General features: G+C 49.4%; 2 protein-coding genes across 2 annotated transcripts; one reads left to right on the plus strand and one right to left on the minus strand.

Annotated features, from left to right (window-relative positions):
• Positions 1-9105, minus strand: SEPTIN12 (septin 12; the record flags this gene model as incomplete). Its single annotated transcript, XM_081131720.1, has 9 exons — positions 1-202; positions 285-336; positions 1305-1401; positions 4253-4348; positions 4440-4557; positions 4679-4816; positions 6388-6469; positions 6571-6699; positions 8943-9105. 9 exons carry the CDS (start codon positions 9103-9105, stop codon positions 1-3), a joined length of 1077 nt encoding a protein of 358 aa, XP_080987846.1.
• A 5197-nt stretch (positions 9106-14302) lies between these two features.
• Positions 14303-15189, plus strand: SMIM22 (small integral membrane protein 22). Its single transcript, XM_081132653.1, has 3 exons — positions 14303-14751; positions 14839-14933; positions 15079-15189. The coding sequence occupies exons 1-3, from the start codon at positions 14631-14633 to the stop codon at positions 15118-15120; spliced, it is 258 nt and encodes an 85-aa protein (XP_080988779.1). The 5' UTR covers positions 14303-14630; the 3' UTR covers positions 15121-15189.
• The last annotated feature ends 61 nt before the right edge of the window (positions 15190-15250 follow it).

Genomic DNA, 15250 nt, shown 5'->3' on the forward strand with positions numbered 1-15250 from the left:
TCAGCACTCGTCTGAGGAATTGTCGCGGGCCCGTCGGCGAGCCTTCCAGGGCCCAGGGGTCGCTGGGGGGCAGGCGGTGGTCGGGGCCAGGTTCACCCAGCCAGGCCCGCGGGGCAGCATGTGGCTTTCGTTGAGCCTGCAGACGCGGTAGTTCTCATAGTGGACATTGTGGGTGATGTCCTTCAGGTCTTGGAGGTGGGAGCTGGGAAATGGGTGGCAGGGCAGTCTGAGCTGGCCGCTCCAACCCCGGGACCCACCGAAGCCCCTGGGCCCCGCACCCTCACCGGATGAGCAGGTCTCTCAGGAGGGGGAACTCGCAGTGTGCCATGTTCTCCACTGCAAGACAGGACACAGTCGGAGGGAGTGCCCACTCTATGCTGCCCAACACCTGGTACCCACCAGCACCCTTCCCCACACTTCTCACTCTTATCCCACCTCCCGTTCTTCATTCATTCATTCATTCATTCATTCACTCATTCATTCTTCACTCATTGCTGTGTCTCCAGTGCCTGGTACAGGTGGCTCCTACAAATAGTTGTTAAACCGATGAATCCACTGGTCATTTATTATTATATACTTAATAATGACTATATTATCTTATGTATATTATACTGTATATCATATAATATATACATATGGTGTATATGGTATAACATACATTATATGACATATGGTATAATATATGTTATAGTATATATATAAGAATAACATATATTCTACTTTTAATAATTATATTGATAAATCAGGGCTCGGGCTCTGACTGTTGCTCTTTTACCTGCTAGTCTTTCCCTCAGCCAGGCCATCCTCTGCTCCCTGAGGTAGCCCCCACTCCCACCGCACATATTTCCTTCATCATGCTTCTCCCACCTGTTGTCATTTCTCTAGCTCTATGGGGACAGGGACAGGGACCCTGTTGGTCCTATCTTCCCTGTCTCCCCCTTAGGAATAGCACATAGTATGCCCGGTACATAATAGGCCCTCAATAAATTCTGATGCACAAATAGGGCACCTCCTGGGTGCCGGGCACTGTCTGAAGTGGTGGTTCTGCCCCCTCCAACCACCCTATGAGATTAATGTTACCATCATGCCCATTTTGCTGTGAGGAAACTGATGTCCAGAGAGTCAGTAAATTGCCCGAGGCCTCCCAGCTGCAAAGAGGGGCTTGATCCCAGGTCTGTCTGTTCCCTGGCTGTGGGCTTAATCACTGGGGCCCTGAGATGGGTGCTAAGGATCCCAAAGGCAATAGGCTGTGCCCTGGTTTCCACCCGTTCTCACCTGTGTCCTCCCCAAACGCGTGCACTGACCTTCAATGATGCCCCACTTCGTCTTCCTGCCCAACACACACCTCCCGTTCACCAGGTGCTCTTGGTCAGCCCCGACCACAGCAAAGGGGATCCGCTCCTTCGGGGAGGGGACAAGACCAGAAGGTTGGCCTAGCCAGGCACGTGGAGAGAGAAGATCCCACGGTGGGGTGGGGGGCACTGTCCTTTGTGGGGAAAGAAAGTGGTAGAAGGAGCATGAGATATCTAATGAGTTAGAAGATGCGAAGTTGAATCAGTGCCTCAGTTTCCTCATCTGTAGCGTGAACGTCTTAACAGAACTGACATAGAGCTTTGTGAATGCTTGAGAAGTGCTTAGCATTTTTAAGGGTTAACAGAGTATCCCTTGAACTGTGTCCTTATTAACAGCCACGTTACTAAGATACTGCTAACGTCAGTCTCTTACCTGACCTATGAAATAGGAACAGTAATCGCATTCAACGGTTACCATGGTAACTTTGTAAACCAGGGTGGACACCCATGGCTCACAGGCCAACGCGGCCCACCTCCCGGTTTCCTCTACGAAGTTTAACACAGCCCTGTCCATTCAGTTCCTGTTGTCTATGTGGCTTTCACGCTACCACAGCAGAGTTGAGTAATTGCGAGAGACCGTTTGGCCCACACAGTCTAAAATACATATTTACCATCGTCTGGCCTGTCATGAAAATGTTTGCTAGCCCTGTACTAAATTCTAGTTGTTTACTTGCTCCTGGCCGGAAGCGGAGATTCAAACTTGTAAACTCCAAAGTGCTGTGTATGGGTTTGTTTTTATTTCTAGAATTGATTTGTAATGGGGAATAATATTGATGCTAATAACAACAACCATTTGTGGGACACTTATTATGCCCCAGTTGGTAGTAACTAAACCCTCAATAAATGTTATGTTGGACGATTTATTGAGATATTAATTTAATAGGGTGCTCCAAGTAGTCCCTCTAGCTCTGTTCCGGCTGTGGCCAGGCTGTTTTCTGCCCGCCTCAGGGCAGAATGCAGAGTTGGTGAGGGTGGAGTGCTTTGAAACCTTCCTGGGAAATCCTGTTCATTGCTTCAGGGAGGAGGGAAAGGAGGAAAGCAGAGAGAATCGGATGCCCGATGGGAAGCAGGGCCTCCACGTACAGATGTGCAGTTTGTGCAGTGCCCAAGGGCAACTGATCCTGAGGCGACATAGGGCTGAAATCAAGGGTAGGCCCCCAACTGTGAAGGAAGCTGTCTCCTTTTTCCCATCCAAGCAAAAGAGCTGGGGGGGCTAGCAGGGCCCCTCAGGGAGGGAGCTGAGGTCTGGGTCTATGGATGATGCACCCAGGCCTCAGCCAGGGGCTTGGCTGGCTCCAGTGCACTGACACTGACTGCGCCATCAGGATAGCGGCATGGGGCTTGGAGTTGGAATTCAGTTAATTCAGAGAAAATGAAGGCATGAGCTATTTTCCTCTTTCCTTTTGAGATATTAATTTAATATCTCAAAATATTATTTTGAGATATTTATTGAGCTATTAATTTAATAGGGTGCTCCAAGTAGTCCTTCTAGCTCTGTTTTGGCTGTGGCCAGGCTGTTGAGATATAATCACATACTGAAAATAATTGAGATATAATCACATACTGGAAATTTCACCCTTTGGAAGGTGCAGCCCAGTGGTTTTTAGTATATTCACAAGATTGTGCAAGTGTAGAGAATTGGATGCCCGATGGGAAGCAGGGCTTCCAGGTACAGATGTGCATTACGATGACCTAATTTCAAAGAATTTCTATCACCCCCAAAAGAAACCCTCTACTCTTTAGCAGTCACTCCCTGTTCACCCTGACCCCTAGCCCCTGGCAAACACTAATCTACTTTCTGTCTCTATAGATTTCTGGACATTTTGTATAATGGAATCATTCAACCTGTGGCCTTTTGTGTCTGGCTTCTTTCACTGAGCATCATGTTTTCAGGGTGTATCCATGTCGATCAGAACTTCATTCCTTTTTATGGCCATAATATTCCATTGTGTGGATAGACCACATTTGTTTATCCATTCACAAGTTAATGGACATTTGGATTGTTTCCACTTTGGGGCTATTATAAATAATTCTACTACGAACACTCGTGTGCAAGTTTTTATGTGGACAGAGGTTTTCATTTCTTTTGGGAGAGAAATTACTGAGTCACATGGTACTTAGTGTTTAACCTTTAAAAAAATATTTTTTTTTTATTGATTTTAGAGAGAGATTTCAGGGAGAGGGGGAAACAGAGAGAGAGAAACATCAATTTTAGAGGAGATTTTAGGGAGAGGGAGAAAGAGAAACATCAATGGGCTGCCTCCTGCACACCCCCTACTGGAAATCGAGCCCACAGCCCGGGCGTGTGCCCTGACTGGGAATTGAACCAGCGACCTCCTGGTGCCTCGGATGATGTTCCACCAACTGAGCCACACAGGCCAGAGCAGTGTTTAAGTTCCTGAAGAACTGTCAGACTGTTTTTCAAAGGGACTGTACCCACCTGACATTCCTACCAGCAGTGTGTGCAAAATTTCAATTTTGCTGCATCCTTACCAGCACTTGTTATTGTCTGTCATTTGGATAATAGCCATCCTAGTGGGTGTGAAATGACTTGCATTTCCCTTGTGTCTAATTATGTCCACCCATCTTTTCATATGCTCATTGGCCATTCGTATAAATTATTCGGGAAAATGTCTATTCAAGATCCTTTGCCCATTCTTAAATTAGGTTGTCTTTTATTGCTGATTTGTGAGAGATCTTTATATAATCAGGATACAAGTCCCTTATCAGGTACGGCATTTGCAAACATTTTCTCTTATCCTGGGAGTTGTTGCTATTCATACCTGCGAGAAACATATGACCTTTCTCCTAGTTGTAATCTTCAGATGGAAAGAATGAGCGGGAAGGAAGTCACTCTGTCTTTGTCCCACTAACCTCCCTGCCCCCCCGCAGCCTCCTACCCGGATCTTGCTGTTGAGGATCCTGTCATTGATGTCCTCATCGAAGCACGTCTGTGGGTACACATCGATGCAGTGAGTCCTCAGGTTGTGCTGGATCTGGGGGCCACATGCAGTAACCTCAGCTCCCCCGACGCGCTCTGCCCCCTTCCAGCCCACCAGCCGCGCCCGCCCCAGGCGCCCAGATCACCCTGCGCCTGAAGCTCTCCCGCTCGTCCATGGTCAGGCTGTCCGCCCGGGCGATCACGGGCACCACGTTCACCGTCCGGCAGAGCCGCTGCAGGAACTCAATGTCCAGGGGCCGCAGGCTGCTCAGGCGGGACAGCGGCGGCGGCCGCAGGGGCAGCAGCCAGCGTGTGAGTGGAGGGGTGCCGCCCACAGCAGGCCCGGGAACCCCCCCCCCCCCGCCCGGGCGGCCCAGCCCCTCACCAGTGTCCGGTGGGTGGCACAAAGTACACACAGCAGTGCACCCGGGAGTCCGGGATGTGGCGCTGGCGGGTGATGAGGATCTCCTCCTGCAGGTACTGTTCGTACTGTCCATTGATGTAGCCCAGGATGGGGTCCCAGCTGGGGCGGGAGATGGGCCTGACCTCAGGACTGTGCCCGGGAGCACCAGCTGTCTCCCTAGGTCCTTTGGTCGCCCCTGCAGATGACCGGTTAACCTGTTCGCCCAGGACACAGGACCTTCAGTCTTGCACAACTTGAGGTATTTGGGTGCTCAAGTATGCCCCCCCCCACGCCCCCGAATTATCAGAGACGCTCCCTGCCGTTCTGAGCTGAGGCATCATCTTCTTGTCTATAAAATGGGGGCAAGAAGTACATCTCGTGTGGGGTGGAGTGAGCATTAAGCAAGAGAAATTGCCGCTGGCCTGATTCAAGCCCCGTGGACTTCCACCTGACTGTGGAAACATTTCCTGGCTCCTCTCCAGGGGCCCCTTCCCTCTGTGGGCTGTGGTCAACAGCAGTCAAGAAGATCCTTCCGAAAGCAGGAGCTAGATCATGATGTCCTTTTCTGCTCAGCCTCCAGGGACTGAACAAAAGCCCCAGTCCTTACCGGGCCCTACAACGCCCTATACTCCCCCCGCCCACTGCTTCCTGCCTGCCCTCTCCTCCTCCTCTCCCAATTGCTCCTGCCCTGCCAGCCACACCCGCCTGCCTACCTCAGGACCTTTGCACATGCCACCCTCAGCCTCGAACACTCCTTCCCCTTGTCCACATGGCTCATTCTCTCATCTCCTGGAAGTCTGTGCCCAATGTCACCTTTTCCGGGAGGTCTTTCTTGATCACTCTGCTTAAAATTGCAAACCCTACAGCTCTGTACCCCTTTCACTCTCAGAAATGTCCTGTTTGGATGATAAGAGTTCAGGCTCACACTCCGTATAGCTGATTATTTTGTTCATTGTCGGTCCCTCACCCCTGTGACAATGTAAATTCCATGTAGGCAAGGATGTTCCTCTCTTTTGTTTATTACCTACATGGAATTGCCTACATCTGTTCTAGAACAGAGCTTGCACATAGTAAATGCTCAGTAAAGCATCTGGTGCAGGTCCAGCTTCACAGGAGTGTGAATGGAGCCCAGGGCTCCATACTTAGAAGGGCCTGTGCTTAGCTGAATGTTCTGCCGTTGTGGTCTTACAATTCTTGATAATTTTTGAACAAGGGACCTCACGTTTTCATCACACTGGGTCCCACAAATTATGCAGCCAGTCCCGATTGTGTGTGTGTGTGTGCATGTGTGTGTCTCATTTAGAGCCTTGAACAACTCTGCAAGGTGGGTGTCATCATTCCCAAGTCACAGAGAAGGAAACCAAGGCTCAGAGAGCTTCTGTGACTGGTCTCAGGTTGTGCAGCTAGAAAGTGGTTTAACCCAGTGGTCTGGACTCTGGAGTGTGGGCTTCTAGGCCCTGCTACATCATAACCTTTACCGAGCTCTTACTGTGTGCCAGGCAGAGGCTAAAACCTTTACACAGCGACTCCCTTCAACCTTGAAGGCAGAGTTGTGTACTCATTATACAGACCAATAAACCGAGGCTCAAGGAAACCACAGCCAGGTTGTTCCAGGGCTGGGATGTCTCCCAGAGGCTGGAGGGGGGGGCGGGGCAGGGCAAGCAGGCTCAGCCCCACCCCATACAACCCACCACTTGTCGTTGTTGATCTGGTCCCCAAAGCCAGGGGTGTCAGTCACCGTCAGCTTGAGCTTCACACCCTTCTCCTCGATGACTGTGGAGGGAGAGTGGAGGAAGAAGAAATTGGACCTGATGGGGTGGGGGGGGGTGGGGGGGAAGGTGGGGGTGGGGGGGGTGGGGGGGGGTCTCACTCACCATGGGTCACTGAGTGCAGCTGCAGCGTCTGGGGCATGGGCCCCTGCCCCAGGCCCGGCGGGGTGGACTTCCACACCTTGGACCTGAACAGTGTGTTCACCATCGTGGACTTGCCCAGCCCACTCTGCCCTGGGAGCAACCGGATGACAGCAATGACGGTGGACATTTTAGGCGGTGTTTCCCAAACTCTTAAATCTTTTTAGAAAGTAAACTGTTTTCTAAGTATAACGTAAATATAGAAAAATGTATACTATCCCAAGTGTCCACCTCAATGCTTACCCCCTTTCTTACTGAGGCAAAATTCATATAATAAAAGTTTACCAGTAACCATCTAAAGTGAACAATTCAGTAGCATTTAGTGCACTTGTAGTGTTGTGTAGCTCCACACCTAGCTCCAAAACACTTATGTCACCCCCAAAAGAAACCCTGTGCCCATTAAAGCAGTCACTGCCCTCTCCCTCTGCCAGTCTCCAGCAGCCACTAATTTACTTTCTGTCTCTATGGATTTACCTATTCTGGATATTTCATATAAATGGAATCATGTAGTATTTGTCTTTTTGTGTTTGGCTTCTGTCATTCAGCATAATGCTTTCAAAGTCCCTCCACGCTGTCATGTGTATCACCACTTCATTGTTTGTTTTTTCAATCCTCATTCGAGGATATGTGATTTTTTAAATTAATTTTAGAGAGAGAGAAACAGCGATGTGAGAAACATCAATCGGTTGCCTCCCCACGTGACCCAACTGGGGCTCGAACCTGCAACCTAGGTATGTGCCCTGACTGGGAATCGAACTCACAACCTCTTTGTGTACAGGACGATGCTCCAACCAACCGAGCCTCCCAGCCAGGGTACCCCTTCATTCTTTTTCATGGCTGAATAATATTCCATTGGAAGGACATACCAGGTTGTGTTTATCCATTCATGCGTTGATGGGCAGCTCAACAAGTTTTTACAAACGAAACAACCTGTATATGCAGCACCAGGTCACAAACAGAACACACAGCTCCCCCCAAGCCCACTCATGCCCCATCTCAGTGACTATTAACCCAGTCGTTCCCCAGGTTCAGCTGCTTTCCTGACTTCTATCAACAGGGTGCAGTTCTGCCCACCCTTGATGTAGGGAATCACTCAGCATGTACTCTTGTGTGTCTGGCTTCTTTTGCTACTTGGTAGGATTCGCCCATCCTGCCTGTAGGTTGTGAGGTGCTTTTCCAACTCTGCGGACTACGTCCCCAGGAGGAAACATCCTACTTTACAACGCAGTACACACCTTTGTGTATATAACCAAAATTGTCCGTAAGGTTGTTCTGTCCAACACAGGAGCCACACCTGGCTATCGAAACTGGCAATATGATAGATCTGAATTGAGATGTGCACTCGATTGAAAATACAAACCAGGTTTTACAGACTTGGTAAGACAAAAAGAACGTAAAAGATTTCACGAATAATTTTTATATGGATTATATGTTGAGATACTAGCATTTTGGTATATGCTGGGTTAAATCAAATAGATGATTAAAATTAATTTCTCCTGTTTTACTTTTTAAAAGGTGGCTACTGGGAAATGTACAAATTACACATGTAGCTCACATTACATTTCTATTATACAGTGCTGCCTCAGAATAATGCCCTTAATTGGTGATACACACTCCGATATTTTGTGTCCTGCTGTATCTAGTTTGTTTTGTTAAAAGTGTAGTATTGCCCTGGCTGGGTAGCTCAGTTGGTTAGAGTGTCATCCCGATGCGCCAAGGTTGCAGGTTCGACCCCCGGTCAGGGCACATATAAGAATCAAGCCATGAATGCCTAAGTAAATGGAACAACAAATCGATGTTTCTCTATCTCTCTAAAGTCAATCAATCAATAAAAGAATTTTAAAAAGTGTAGTATTGACCTACAAAATTAATTGTGCATATATAAAAAACAATTCCAGGGTGGGTGCAGGGTAGAGGGGGTCAATGGGAAGAAAAAAGGGGACATCTGTAATACTTTCAACAATAAAGATAAATAAAAAAAATAAAAAAAGCAATTCCAGATAAACTGACCCATGGAGAACCTATTAACACCAGGCACTATGCTAAGCCAGATGAGGAAACGGAGGCTGAGAGGGGTCAGGGACCATGCCCAAGGTTACATCCTGGTGGGCTGATGGGTTTCGGGATGGGAGCAGGACCTGAGTGAGGGTGTTCCCCACTTCCCGCCTCAGACTCCCTTTGTTTGCTCTGTTTGGGTTTGGCTGGGGCTTCATGGGTGACTTCTGTCCTTTAATGACTCATTGTTTCCCAGATTTCAACTACAAGGCCCCAAGAGGTGAGGCAACATGCCCTGGCCCCCTGATCTGTCCTCCTGTGAGCCCCTGCCCCTCACTCACCCACCACCATGATATTGAACTCAAAACCCATCTTCATGGCCTTGATCTTCAGTTGGTCCAGCACGGCCTCGATGCCCACGTGGCCAAGCATCTCACAGGGCGGGGTCCTGGGGCTGGAGGGCCTTGATGAGCAGGGGGAAGGGGATCGCCTCAGGGGGTCCATGGGGCCAAGGGCACAATGATGCCCGTCACCTGGATGAGGTGGGGAGAAGGGAGTTGCTGGGGCTCCAGAGGGGGACCACCTGAGTTCTCATTTTTGAACCCTGACTCCCTAGTTATGCTTCCAGACACTCACGCATTATGCCCCCTGATCTGTCTATCCTCTAAGCCCCCATGGCCCAAGGGGTTTGGTGAGAGGTGCCTAGGGGAGCTGCCTCTGGAGGGAGCCTGAACTCCCATTCTGATATGCACCAGTCCCAGGGATCTGTTCTTTCCCTGCCCCGGCTCCCACTCCCGACCCACCCATGGCCCAGGCAGACTCTCTGCTCAGACACTCCCCCAGCAAAGCCCAGGACCAGACCTGTGGGGGACAGAAAGTGAGAAGCAGCCTCGTGTGGCACCTGGATGCTTTGGGTTCCTATGGGAGCTTTAGAGGCTGTCCTGTCAGGGCAGATCCTTGTGTTTGTGGGGAGGGGGAGGGGTGGGTGACAGTTAACTGAAGAATTGGAGCCCCACCTGCTCCCCATGAGCCCACCTGGGGGCTCCTCTGCATCAGGGAGCCGAGGGCAGGGGCAGGTAAGCTGCTCCTCCAGGCCCTATGGAGACACTACCCTGTAATCCTCACAATGACCTTGGCCTAGTACTATAGACAGGAACCTGAGGTGCCCAGGGCAGCTCCCTCCCCCAAGGTCACCTAGATGGTATAGTGTTAGAGTTGGGCTCCTTTCAGCCCAACCACTCTTCCAGGGGATACAAACGTGTGACCTGTGGCCAGAAAGCAGAACATTCATGTGTTTTCTTTGGTCTGCCCATTGCTGGCACCATTGTGTTTTAAATGGGCAGCACTGAAAAATCAAACATTAATTTAGCAAATATTTATCCCTTACTTAATCTGAGCATGGCATTGTCCTAAGGGCCCTAGGAAGGGAATTTGTTTAATAACCATCACAGCCCTATGAAACAAGTGCTGTTATTATATCCAGTTTATGGATAAGAGAGCCAAGGGGGTTGTTCAAGGTCACACAGTGAGGAAGTGGCAAAGATGAAATCTGAGGCCATGTGCTCATCTTCTCTGGTCTCTTTTTTTTGTTCACACAAACATCTAGATTTCCAATGTTACCTTAGAGATTGTAAGCCCTGGCAACCTGGGACCCAGCCCATAGCTAACTCAAGCTGCTCTCTAGTTGGGCCAAGGGCCCAAGGGCTCTCTTGTTTGCCGTAGTCTTCACCCCTCCCTAATGTCTCCCTATTTTCTTATACCAAGTCCATCTCACTCACTTCTCTCTCATCTGTTCCCTGGCACCTGAGTTTGCAAGCCCTAAGCAACCCTCTGTCTCAGATGTTAATAGTTCTCAGATAGTATATAGATTTCATGTTTTGCAGATCATAAAATCTCTGTTGCAACTACTCTTCAGCTGGGAAAGCAGAAAAGTAAAGGGAAGGGCATGACTATGTGCCAGTAAAACTGTATACTGACCCCTACTATGTCCACTGGGACTCACCAACTCTGCCCCAATCCACTTACCTCAATAGTCCTGTGCTCCAACCAGCCTTCTGTCCCTCTCTGACCACACTCTTCTACTCCCCCACCTTCTACACATCTGACAAGAGGCCTAACCTTTACTTTCAAGGCTTGGAGGCTGGGAGTGGGCTGGGCAGGGCCTGGGTCAGGACTGGGACCGAGTCTGCCCTGAACATGGTTCCATTTCCAGCAGAAAAAAATCTCTCAAGTTACAACTCCATAGCTCTTGAGAGATTCAGCAAGGCTGGCCTCATCAAAGCAAATGAGAACTTTATATGCAGATGACCAGAGTGCCCGTGACCTGTGGTCTGACCTTGAATGGGAGCACCTTCTGCTTCTGGGAATGTCCCCTAGGGAATGGGTCTCTCTGCAGAGAAAGCACTTCCTCCAGGAAAACCGTCGCATGTGAGTGATGCTGGATTCTGAAAAATGTTGGGAAGAAAGCCTTAGTGGGTACCCACAAGGATGGCGAACTGGAGGACCAGGTTTGCAGAAAGTGGCGGTCATTTGGAAGATACTCTTGGCTGTGTTGATTGGGAGAAATGTAGGGTAAAGTGATCTGAGCAGTGTGAGGGTGGTGGGCAAGCTCAAATGTATACTAAGGACAAAGAACTGGAGGGAATCACAGCCACAAGTTGAGTGAGAGTAACACATGGCCACTTAGGGCCTGTTTTCTAGTCTGCCTCATTGTGCTAAAGATTATTCCACAGCAACCTGAGGAGAGGGGATACTGTTCTCACACACATCTTACAGATGAGGAAACTGAGGCAGAGAGGTGTCAGGGACTGTGTTTCAGGTCACACATTGGTGTGTGTTAAGAGCTGGGATCAAGATCCGAGTCTGGGGTCTGAGTAACTGAACCCTTCCACCCCATCATTGCTCTGTTTGGGTCTGGGGCCTCTATGGGTGGTTTTGTATTTTAACACCTTGGATTGGAGTTTTCCAGATTTTCTTTAATGAGAAGGTTTTCCTTTCTTCTTCTTCTTCTTTTTAAATCCTCACCTGAGGATATATTTTTATTGCTTTTCAGAGAGAGTGGAAGGGGGAGAGAGAGAGAGAGAGAGGGAAACATCGATGTGAGAGAGACACATCGATGGGTTGTCTCCAGCACATGCCCTGACTGGGGCCAGGAATCGAGCCTACAACTGAGGTATGTGCTCTTGGCTGGAACTGAACCCAGGATCCTTCAGTCCATGGGCCGACGCTCTAACTACTGAGCCAAACCCGCTAAGGTGAGGTTTTACTTTCATAATGGGAATGACAAACAAGAAATGAGGCACCCATGGGTCTGGACTGTGAGACTGAGGGCCAGTGGGGAGGGGAGGGGACTGTGGGCCTTTTCACCACCCAGCCAGGCCAAGGGGGGTGGGGGTAGGGCTGAAGTTGTTGGCCTCCCTCCCCAATTTTTTTTTTCCAACTGAGGTAAAATTCACGTAACATAGAATGAACTGTTAGCCATTTTACAGTGAACATATCAGTGGCATTTCATACATTCACAATGTTGCAAAATCACCTCTATCTATTCCAAGGCATGTTCATCACACCAAAAAGAAACCTGATAACCACTAAGCACTCACTGTCCCATCCCCTGGCAACCACTACTTTGTGTCTCTATGGATTTGCCTGTTCTGGGCATTTCATATAAATGGAATCATACAGTATGTGTGTGATTAGCCTCTTTTACTTAGCAGCATGTTTTTGAGGTTCACCCATGTTGTAGCATGTGTCAGGGCTTCATTCCTTTTTATGAATAATATTCCATTGTATGGGTAGACCACATTTTATCCTTCTATCAGTTGACGGACACTTGGTTTGTTTCCACCTTTTGGTTATTGTGGTTAGTGCTGCTGTGAACAGTTGTGTACAGCCTTTGAGTACTTGTTTTCAATTTTCTTGGTGTATACCTAGGAGTGGAATTGTCAGGTCATATGATAACACGATATGTAACTTTTTAAGAAACTGCCAGACTTGTTTTCCATAGTGGCTGTATCCTCCCTGTTTGTGCAAGAGAGTATTCCAGTCATTTCAAAACTACCCTTCCTCCTTCTGCAACAGGAATCTGAGATCTCAGAATGGGATGGAGGGAATAAAGGTAGGGTGTAAGATGGGGATCCCAGTAAAGGAAATCCCATAACATGACGGTCAAGGGCTCTGGGATCTGAAGTCCTGGGTCCCAATTCTGGCTTCTCTGCTCACCAGGCATGATTGGCTTAGAGTCATGGCCCCTAAAGATATTTCTATCCTAATCCCCGGAACCTGTGAATATGTCACCTAAAGTGGCAAAAGGATTCTTTGCGGATGTGACTAAGAATTTTGCTGGGGAGAGTATCCTGGGGGCCAATGTAATCACAGGATTCTTTATAAGAGAAAATCAGGAAAGTAGAGTCAGAGAAGATGCGAGGATGGAAGCAGAAATTAAAGTGATGGGGCTGGGGCATGAACCAAAAAAATGTGTCCTATAGAAGCTGGAAAAGGCAAGGAAGAGTTTCTCCCTTAGAGCCTCCAGAAGGAACACAGCCCTGCCAACCCATTTAGACTCCAACTGCTAGAGCTGTGAGGTAATAAATTTGTATTGTTTTAAGCCACTATGTTTGTGGTATTATGTTACAGCAACAATAGGAAATGAATCCCTTAGATGTGTAACTTGAGCTGGTTGCTGAGCTTCTTGAGGTCTTGGTTTTCACATCTGTAAAATGGGAATAGCAATGGCCCTCACTGTAGGATTGCCATGAGGAATAAATTAAGTAATGTACATATAGCCTAACATTGGCCGATATGTTCTTCTCTGCTAGACCATGAGCACTACAAGAACAAAAAATTGTCTGCCTGGTTTACAGCTAACCTCAAGTGCCCAGTAGTGTCTGGCCCCCAGTAGGCCTGGGCACATCTGTGCTCTGCAAGAAGGCAGAAGTGAGAGCTGTCTCACTGGACAGGGTCAGGGATGGCAGGGTTAGGGGCCCCAAGCCCCAAGTTCTGGGGAAAGAGCTCATTTGAGATATAACCATAGGGTTATTGTGAAGATTAAATAGAAAATAAGGATCCAAGATTTCTATATGTTGTGAGGCACATCCCAGCTGCTGAAGGGCGGGCGGTGGAATGGATACAATTTCTCCCTCTGTCCCTTCCCCTTTCTCCTCTTAAAATTTTTTTATTTAATCCTTACTTGAGGATATGTTATTATTATTATTATTTTTTTTAGAGAGGGGGAAACATTGATGTGAGAGAGAAACATTGATTGGTTGCCTCTTGTACATGCCCCAACTGCCGATTGAACCAGAACCTAGGTGTGTACCCTGACCGGGAATCAAACCTGCAACCTTTCGGTGCACAGGAGGATGCTCCAATAGCCACCCAGCCAGGGCTCCTTTCTCCTTCCCTGCTTCCATCCCTCCCTCCCTCTCTTCTTTTTCTTTGTCTTTCCTTAATTCATGAAGCCAACAGCAGCAGAGTGGTCACTGTCCCCGCCTGCTTGTATGGTCTACTGAGAAAAAGTGAAAAAGCCCTGGAATGAGGAGACTGATGGGCCTGTGTCCTCCTGGGACCAGCAGTACCAGCTGCTGTTGGAGGCAGGAGGCACATCTGTTGGGACACAGGCCACACCCCCCAGAGTTCTGACAGCCCCTGGGTGGCCCTGGGGAGAGTGGGGCCGGTTGCCAAGGCCTCAGGGGCAGTGGATCAGGAAGCAGGAAGTAGCCTAAGCTCCCAGGAGTTAGGACTGCCTGGCTGGGGGAGCTCGGAGGCAGCTCAGGTCTGGGTGTGGGGCTGCTACGGGGGAGTGGGAGGGGGAAGGGGCTGGCCAGGGCAGGTTCAGGACCAAGAGAGGGGCTGAGCAAGGAGAGGAGTGGAGGAGAGGCTGGGGCAGGAACTGGGGCCCAGAGAGATGGTGTGAAAGGGGCAGGGGCGGGACTGTGGGAAGCCTGTATGTGGTCTGGCCTGAGGAGCCCAGGGCTCTAAGGGGCTCCCTCTCAGGGACTGGGGCAGGTGGCACCCAGGACCCTCTAGCTGAGATGGACAACCTGAAAGATCTGAACACCACAGCAGAGGAAGTGCTGGGGAAACTGAAGAGCCACCAATTGTTCCAGTGCAAGTGGGACATCGCTGCCTTCATTATCTTCCTCATCTTCCTGAGTGAGTACGGTCTCTGCCTCTGGCCCCTCCACCTCCCATACCAGGTGCTAGGTGAGGGCCATGACTGGACACCTGTCGCACCCCCAGGCACTGTGTTGTTCCTGCTGCTGCTTGTTTGGCTCCACTGCTGCTGCTGCCGCCACCCCTGCTCCTCTAGATCCCAGAAGGCGAGTGCCAAGCAGGTGAGTCCCATTGACCCCAGAAGGCCAGGCATTGCACTGGAGTGGAGGAGGGGTGGTGGAGAGGCTGCTGGGACTCCTCTAGATGGGGGCAAGCAGGCAACTAAGGCCTGAAGCCCACCAGGCTCCCTCTGTGCCTCTCTTACAGGAGAACTCTGTGGGAGTGAGTAACTTGACTCTGGAACCTTAATGAGGCGAATCCTTCAGCCCGTCTGCTCACATGTCCTGCTGGGCAACAGTAACAAGGCCTTGTTTGCCCAAAGCCTGAGTCTGAAGTGTGTTCCAACTTCCCATCAAGGGGTGGGCAATGCAGGTACTCA

The sequence above is a fragment of the Miniopterus schreibersii genome (genome assembly GCF_964146895.1).
Source record: "Miniopterus schreibersii genome assembly, chromosome: 3".
NCBI classification, from domain to species: Eukaryota; Metazoa; Chordata; class Mammalia; order Chiroptera; family Miniopteridae; genus Miniopterus; species Miniopterus schreibersii.